This window comes from Panthera tigris, chromosome B1 (assembly GCF_018350195.1).
Source record: "Panthera tigris isolate Pti1 chromosome B1, P.tigris_Pti1_mat1.1, whole genome shotgun sequence".
NCBI classification, from domain to species: domain Eukaryota; kingdom Metazoa; phylum Chordata; class Mammalia; order Carnivora; family Felidae; genus Panthera; species Panthera tigris.
The window spans coordinates 59982280-59991593 of NC_056663.1; the positions used below are offsets into that span (position 1 = coordinate 59982280).

The 9314-nt window shown below is 36.2% G+C and overlaps 1 protein-coding gene across 1 annotated transcript in view; it reads left to right on the forward strand.

The window, feature by feature from the left end:
• Positions 1-4292, forward strand: part of LOC102953951 (DExD/H-box helicase 60) — a 182791-nt gene extending 178499 nt beyond the window's left edge. The window contains exons 41-42 of the mRNA XM_042983654.1: positions 3417-3518; positions 4205-4292. Of these exons, the coding sequence (XP_042839588.1) occupies positions 3417-3518; positions 4205-4211 (109 nt within the window). The 3' untranslated portion in view covers positions 4212-4292. The remainder of the gene's footprint in view (positions 1-3416; positions 3519-4204) is intronic.
• Positions 4293-9314: the final 5022 nt, after the last annotated feature.

Below are 9314 nucleotides of genomic sequence, written 5' to 3' on the forward strand. Positions count from 1 at the left end.
GGGTGCCTGGGTGGCTCAGTTGGTTAGGCATCTGACTTCAGCTCAGGTCATGATCTTGCAGTTTGTGAGTTTGATCCTCGCGTCAGGCTCTGTGCTGACAGCTTGGAGCCTGGAGCTTGCTTCAGACTCTGTGTCTGCCTCCCTCTCTCTGGTCCTCCCCTGCTCACGCTCTGTCTCTCCAAAAATAAATAAACATTAAAAAAAATAAATCATAGGATATAATGTAAAGCAAGGCGATTATAGTTAATAATGCTGTATTGTATATTTGAAAGTTGCCAAGAGAGTAAATCTTAAAAGTTCTCATCACAAGAAAGAAATTTGTAATTATGTATGGTGATAGATGTTAACTAGATTTATTGTGATCATTTCACAAATATACAAATATACACAAAATATACAAATACCAAAACATTTAGGTATACTAATATATTGTGTCAATTATATCTCAATAAAAAAAGAAATAATACAGAGAGATCCTATGAAGCCTTTACCTAGTTTCCCAAATGGTAACATTTTGCATAATTATAGTACAATATCAAAATTAGGAAACTGATATAAATATAACCCATTACTCAGATTCCATCAGTTTTGCATGCACTCATTCCTGTGTATTTAGTTCTAAGCAGTTTTATTGCATGTGTAGTTTTGTGTGACCATCATTATAGCGAGATACAGAACACTTCTGTTACCAAAAGGAATCTTCCTGCTCTTTTATAATCAAAACCACTCCCCTCTCAACTCCCTCCTGCTTCTCCCTGAGTCCCATCTAATTCCACACTCCTGCCCCCAACTGTAACCTCCACCAACCTCCAGCTGTTCTCTAATTCCGTAATTTTTGTCATTTCAAGACCTGTAGAAGTGGAATCTTACAATACGTAACCTTTTGAGATTGGCTTTTTTCACTCAGCATAATTACCTTGAGATTAATCCAGGTTGTTACATGTGTCAGTAGTGTGTTCCTTTTTATTGCTGAATAGTGTTCCATAGTATGGTTGGTTGTACCAGTTTGTTTAACCGTTTAACCCACTGAAGGACATTTGGGTTGTTTCCAGCTTTTGGCTATTAGAAGTAAAGCTGCTATTAATATTTATGTTTCCTCTGTTTCTTGTTCTGTTTCTCTCTTTTTTTTTTTTTTTTTTTTTTGCCTTTCTGTGAATTACCTAAAAATCTTTGGATTCCATATTGATTTACTTATAGTGGTTTTGAGTACATCACTTTGCACATTTTTCTTAGTGGTTGCAATATACATGGATGACTTATCACAGTCTACTGGTATCAAGTTTTACTATGCTACTTAGATCCCTTTAGTCTTCCTCCTTTTTGAATATAGCTATCTTAGATGTTTGTCTACATACATCGAGCACCACATCAGAATGTTAAAATTTCTGTTTTAATCATTAAATATGATGTAAGAATCTCATGAGAAGAATTATTATACTTAACTCTATTTTTACCCATTCTGATTTTATTTTTTTCCTTTTTGAAGGTGCAGGCTTTCTTTTATAATCCTTTCCTTTCTGTTTAAAGGACTTTCTTTACCATTCTTTTCTTTTTCTAATTTTTTTTAATGTTTATTTTTGAGAGAGAACATGCATGAGCATGCAGAGGGGCAGAGAGAGAGGGAGACACAGAACTCAAAGCAGGCTTCAAGTTCTGTGCGGAGAGCACAGAGCCTGATGTGGGATTTGAACTCATGAACTGTGAGATCATGGCCTGAGCCAAAGTCAGACACTTAACCAACTGAGCCACCCAGGTGCCTCTTCCTTTACCCATTCTTGAAGGATAGATTTGCTAGTGAAAATTATCTTAATTTTGCTTCAGTGGACAGTTTTTATTTTCTCCTCATTTCTAAAAAATATCTTCACTAGAGGTAGAATTTATGATTGGCAGGTTTTTAAAATTGTCAGTTCTTGAAAAGTGTGCCACTTCTGGCCTTCATGGTTTCAGATGAGAAACCCAGTGTAATTTGAATCGGTATTCTGCTATTGGTTATGTGTTGTTTCTTTCTGTTTGCTTTCAAGATTTTTTTCTTTGTCTTTAGTTTTTAGGAATTTAATTATGGTGTTTTCTTTGCATGTTTTTTAAAATTTAGGGTCCACTTACGTTTTTCACTCTGTAGGTATACCCTTTCTCTAAATTTGGGAAGTTTTCAGCCATTATTTCTTTGAGTGTATTCTCAGCCCTATCCAGGTTTCCTCTCCTTTGAGACTCCAATTATATGAATGTTAACTTTTTTGCATTGCTTCACAGGTCCCTAAAACTCTGTTCATTTTTTTTTCAGACTACTTTCTTTTTGTTTTTCAGATTCATAAATTCTATTTATCTGTTGTGAAGTTCACTGATTCCATCATATGTCATCTCTGCTCTACCATTAAACTCATCCAGCAATTTTTAAAAATTTCTTTTATTGAATTTTTCCATTCTATAATTCCTATTTCATTTTTTGTAACTTCTATGTCTCTGTTGGGATTTTCCATTTTTTATTTGTTTCAAGAGGATGTGCATTTGCTTGTTGGAAAATTTTAATGACAGATGCTTTAAAATCCTTGTCACTTAATTTCAACATCAGCTTTACTTTGGTATTGGCATCAGTGTTTTTTTCTCATTCAAGGTTTGATTTCCCTAATTATTGATATGATCAATGATTTTTTATTGTATCCTTTGGACATTTGGACATTTTATATAATTTGCAATGAGACTCTAGGTCCTGTTTAATCTTTTTTAGAAGATAAGTTGAAGTGTAGAGCATGATGAGGTGGGTGGGGGTTCAGCTTTCTTTTAGACCTGTTGGCATCACTCTAGCTAAAGGAGCACAAGCTGACATTGCCTCCATGCAGATAGCAACATTGTTGAAGTTCAGCTTCCCTGGCAGCAGTCGTTGTGACGTCTTCCTGGTGAAAGTGGAACTGTGCCTTCATGGTCTTGTTCCTTACCTTTGAATGGGGGTGTATACTGAGCTTCCCGCTGGGCCATGTTGATACCAGGGAGAAGAGAAACAGGGCTGATTCACACTGTTCTATTGTTTTAGGGTGAGGATGGAAGCTCAGCTGTCACGGGAAATGTTTGTAGACAGAGGTGATTAGTTCTCTCTTGCCCCAATTAATTTCTTCCTACTAATGTGGGTTGAGGGTAGAGATTCAGCACCCCTGGCTCCCTGATACACACACACCAGGGAAGGGGGTGAAGGCAGGGTTCTGATCAGCCCCATCTCACACACTGCCTTATTTATTCTTATTGGCACTAGGCCAGAGGGCAGTTAGAAGCCCAATGACACCTGGAGAGGGTGAAGTGCAGTGGTGATTAGCCCCTCCTCATCTCCTTTGGATAGATAAGAGACAATAAGAAAATTCAGGGAACTCATTGTCATGTCATTTCTCAAGTCTCAAGTTTCCTATTCTTTTTTGTGTTATGTCTAGGTGTTCTTGTTGCAAAAAGGAAGACCTAGGAGGAATGGGGCTACCCTGTCTTGGATTTTTATTAAAAGAAAGGAAGATATGGACATCTTGGGAAATGTTTGGGTCTGTAATTTTTACTTGAATCAGTAACTGGGTTAAGGGAAATGTTCACCTCTTCATAACTTGTTATGATTTCAACAGTGATTTGTGTGTGGTTCAGGAAGTCTCATGGCAGGTGAGGCAAGGCTTCCGTAGCCTGAGAATTTTCTGAAAGCCAGTTTTTGCTTTTCTCAATATCCATTTTGATCTTTGTTATATCTTCCTGTTGAATGAAGGCCCTAACTCTATCATCTTCATCATATTGCAAAGGGTCAAAGTCCTTATTAGGTTGTAAAGCCAAATTAGTTCTTATTGCTTATGTGGATGTACCAATATGAAACCAAATCTAACTTCCTACTCAAATAGATCGATAATGCTTGTACCACATACCCTTGTGACGCTGGAGTTGATAACAAGCCTTTATTATAGCTAGTGCAGATGAACAGTGTCCTAGAAACCAAAGAAGGCAGACTCTTTCATTGCAATGACTTGCCTTCTTCATAAAATTCTACATACATATTTAGTCCCCTATAAAAGAATGTATGATCATGCCCTGACCTTAGCTGATTTTATGCGGGTTGGATATGCAGTCAATTAACACTGAAGAAAAAATAAAACTCAGTTTAACAAATGATATATTTAGCTAGTGTTGGCTTTTTTTGCTGGGTTCATATATTAAATATTTCAGATTTTTATTGTTTTTCTCCTAGCTTCTGAACCATAAGTTGTTACAGTCATCAGCTCTGGCTTCTTTTCTCCTTAGCCTCCATGGCTTCTGATATGTTTCCATGAAAGAAATCTCTACATCACTTTTCAGGTTTGTTATGAAGTGAATTGACGAATATAAAGCATAAGAGAAAAAGAAAATATGAGGAAGTATTGCCTTAGTGCATTACAGAGAGAGAGAATGTGTGTGTGTCTGTGTGCATGCATGTGGTGCATTCTTAGCTCTGTACCGTGTAACAATTCTTCCTTCACTAGAAAATATGAGTTTTGTAAGTAAACTGCCACTAGTGTTTCTACAGCATAGTACTGAAAGGCCGGAGCTGTTCCATTTTTTTCAAATCATGTATGATATAACAATAGAAAGAAATTAGAGCATGAGATTTTCTGTAGATCTTTTATATCTTTCACTTTGTTATGATAAAGTTGTTATCTTTCAGTGAATTTTCCACCTCTTTATACAAACAATACTAACATATTATTGATGTAGCCTTCACAGGGTCTCTCAAATTTATTTTATTTTTCTATCTACCATACTTGCCCAGGTCTATGCTATTGAATTATTAGAATACTTTTATTTTATTTCATTTCATTTCATTTCATTTCATTTCATTTCAGAGAGACAGAGAGAGAGCACGTGTAGGGGGAGAAGGGTAGAGGGAGAGAGAGAATCTTAAGCAGACTCCAGTGCAGAACCTGATGCAGGGCTCTATCCCACAACCCTGGTATCCTGACCTGAGCTGAAATTAAGAGTTGGATGCTCAACCAACTGAGCCACCCAGATGCCCCTATTTGAATACATTTAAAAATTTACATTCCAAGTTCTTGTCTAATGGACAAGCGTATATGTCACTGTCCAATTAAGCTTCCTAAATACTTCCTTCCTTTCTTCCTTCCTGCATTCATTCTCTCATATATTCATACTTAAACTCAGTACATCCTGGTTGAATGCTCACTCTATGTCATGCACAGCAGGAAGCACTGGTCAAGTGGGAAGAATGAGATAAGTAGATATTTACATTAAAGGAGGAGTACAGTAAAAACTAGTTACAAGTTTATCCTTGGTGTGTGCTAAGTACTTTATAGAAATTATTTCCTTTAATTACTAAAATAAGCCTCTGAGATAGATGTCATTGTTATTTGCATTGTATAGATGTAGAAATTAGACCCAGAGAAATTAGATAAGTTGCCCAAGATCATTCAGCTAGTAAGTATAAAGCTTTTTTTTTTTTTTTTTTTTTTTTGAGGAATTTGAACTCAAGCAGTCTCTCTTGAAAAGGCACTCTCTTAACTGCCATACTATACTTCCAACTGACAATAATAATAACAATTTTTATTGGGAACTTATAATATGCTAGGTACTGTGCTAAATGTCTTACAGGTAATATATCATTTAATTCTTAAAGCATCCTTGTGAGATAAATATATGTAATACAATAGTCTTTGTGAACATGGAGGTGGCAGTTATATGTATTTAGAATTATTGAGGAAGATATCACATAGGCAGTTGAACTTTATCAACTACTTGGTGGAGATCCATCAGAAGCAGTAAAGTAAGTGGGTAAAAAGTCTAGATTTCTCTTTTGGAATGAAACTTTCAATTATGTAGTGGCTGGAGTAAAAAGTAATACTGGAGACACAGACTAGTTGGGAGCCCCTTAAAATAGTCAAGTCAGAAGTTATAAAACAAAATCCTTAACAAAGGCAGGGATGCTAAGTGTAGAAAGAAGAGATGGGTATGAACGATATTTAGGAGACACAATTGACAAGATCCGATAATGAATTCAGTATGAATCTTGTAGGAGAGGAGGTAGGCTTCTCATCTGGTTGACCGAATGGATTAGGATGCCATTAAACTATGTCAGATATATCAAACAAATATTTGAGGAACTAAAGTTAATGATTTAATTTGGAGTATATTGAAACAGTTGTTTCAGCAACATTTCTGGTAGGAATCAGACGTGTAAAGAGGCTGCTACCAGTGGTTCCATCAGGGGAGTAGTGTACCTGTCTGCCTTTTTGGGTCTTCTCACTCTACCATCTTGTGACTGTTGCTGGGGGCTAGATTGTAAAAAGAAACCACAGATCATAAGTAGAAGACGGTTTGGTGCTTGTACAGAGATGAAGTGATGAGGAAAAAAAACATGAGTGCATATGTTTAGGGACCATTTAAGAAAAAAAAAACTGACTACAAAGAGCTAAGTTAAACTTGAAGGTTAGACTTAGGGCAGAATAGTGGTGGTAGTTTGTGTCTGCAGAGAAAATATTTTATTAGAAAACAAATTAAGACCCATTAAAGGTTAATGTCAAAATGGCGCCTTTAGATTGAATTCATATATTTTAAACATGTTAAGACTTCCCAGTACCAGTTTGGTCATTTAAAAAAAAAATGTGATGTAGGGGTGCCTGGGTAGCTTACAGGGGTGAGGTAGTATCTCATTATGGTTTTGATTTGTATTTCCCTGATGATGAGTGATGTTGATCATTTTTCATGTGTCCGTTAGCCATCTGGATGTGTTCTTTGAAAAAGTGTCTATCCATGTCTTTTGCCCATTTCTTCACTGGATTATTTATTTTTTAGGTGTTGAGTTTGATAAGTTCTTTATAGATTTTGGATACTAACCCTTTATCTGATATGTCCTTTGCAAATACCTTCTCCCATTCTGTCAGTTGCCTTTTAGTTTTGCTGATTGTTTCCTTCACTGTACAGAAGCTTTTAATCTTGGTGAGGTCCCAATATTTCATTTTTGCTTTTGTTTCCCTTGCCTCCAGAGATGTTTTGGGTAAGAAGTTGCTGAGGTCAAGATCAAAGAGGTTTCTGCCTGCTTTCTCCTCTAGGATTTTGATGGCATCCTGTCTTACATTTAGGTCATTCATCAATTTTGAGTTTATTTTTGTGTATGGTGTAAGAAAGTCGTCTAGATTCAATATTCTGCATGTTGTTGTCCAGTTTTGTCAACATCATTTGCTGAAGAGATTGTATTCCATTGGATATTCTTTCCTGTTTTGTCGAAGATTAGTTGGCATACATTTGTAGGCCCATTTCTGGGTTCTGTATGCTATTCCATTGATGTAAGTGTCTGTTTTTGTGCCAGTACCATACTGTCTTGAAGTCTGGAATTGTGATGCCTCCGGCTTTGATCTTCTTTTTTCAGGATTGCTTTGGCTATTCAAGGTATTTTCTGGTTCCATAAAAATTGTAGGATATTTTTTTCTAGCTCTGTGAAGAATGCTGATGTTATTTTGATAGTGATTGCATTGAATATGTAGATTGCTTTGGGTAGTATGGACATTTTAACAATATTTGTTCTTCCAATCCATGAGCATGGAATAGTTTTCCTTTTTGTGTGTGTGTCTTCTTCAGTTTCTTTCATGAGGGGAGCTTGGGTGGATCAGTTGCTTAAGTGTCCAACATGTGCTCAGGTCATCATCTTGTGATTCATGAGTTCAAGCCCCGTGTCAGGCTCTGTGCTGACAGCTCAGAGCCTGCAGCCTGCTTTAGATTTTGTGTTTCCCTCTCTTTCTGCCCCTCCCCCACTTGTATTCTGTCTTTCTCTCTCTCTCAAAAGTAAACATTAAAAGTTTTTCTGCCATAAGCTTTCTATAGTTTCCATTGTATAGATTTTTCACCTCTTTGGTTAGGTGAAGTATTTGGTTAGCCTAAGTATTTTATGGCTTTGGGTGCAATTTCTTGCACCATTGCACCCTTGATGTCTTTTTCTGCTGCTTCGTTATTGATTTATAGAAATGGAACCAATTTCTGGGCAATGATTTTATATCCTGAGACTTTGCTGAATTCATGGATCAGTTCTAATGGGTTTTTGGTGGAATCCTTTGGGTTTTCCATATAGAGGATAGTGTCGTCTGCAGAGAGTGAAAGTTTGACTTCCTCCTTGCCAATTTGGATGCCTTTTATTTCTTTGTGTTGTCTTATTGTTGAGGCTAGGATTTCCAAAACTTTGTTGAATAACAGTGGTGAGAGTGGACATCCCTGTCGTGTTCCTGACCTTAGGGGGAAAGCGCTCAGGTTTTCCCCATTGAGGATATTAGCAGTGGGTCTTTTGCATATGCCTTTTATGACCTTGAGGTATTATCCTATTCCTACTTTCTAGAGGGTTTGTATCAAGAAAGATGCTGTATTTTATCAAATACTTTCTCTGCATCTATTGAAGAAGATCATGTGGTTCTTGTCCTTTTATTTATTTATTTATTTATTCTTATCTTTTATTAATATGATGTATCACATTCATTGATTTATGGATCTTGAACCAGCCTTTCATCCCAGGTATAAATCTCTCTTGATCATGGTGAATAGTTCTTTTAATGTATAGTTGAATTCAGTTCGCTGGTATCTTGGGAATTTTTGTATCCATGTTAATCAAGAAAATTGATCCGTAGTTCTTTTTGGAATCAAGATAATGATGGCTTCATAGAATGAGTTTGGAAATTTTCCTTCCATTTCTATTTTTTAGAACAGCTTCACAAGGATACGTGTTAACTATTTTTTAAATGCTTGATAGAATTCCCCTAGAAAGCCATCTGGCCCTGCACTCTTGTTTGTTGGGAGATTTTTGATTACTAATTCAATGTCTTTACTGGTTATGGGTCTGTTCAAATTTTCTATTTCTTCCTGTTTCAATTTTGGTCGTGTATATGTTTCTAGGAATTTTTCCATTTCTTCCAGATTGACCAATTTGTTGGCCTATAATTTTTCATAATATTCTCTTATTATTGTTTATATTTCTGCAGTGTTTGTTGTGGTTTCTCCTCTTTCCTTCTTGATTTTATTTGGGTCCTTTCCTTTTTCTTTTTGATTGAGCTGGCTAGGGTTTATCAATTTTGTTAATTCTTTCAAAAAACCAGCTTCTGGTTTCATTGATCTGTTCTACTGTTTTTTGTTGTTGTTGTTGTTGTTGTTGTTGTTTTTGCTCTTTTGGTTGTTGTTATTGTTGTTGTTTTTGGTTTCAATAGCATTGATTTCCTGTCTTCTGCTCATTTTGGATTTTATTTGCTGTTCTTTTTCTTGCTCTTTAAGGTGTAAGATTAGGTTGTATATCTCAGACCTTTCTTCCTTTTTTAGGAAGGCCTGAATTGTTG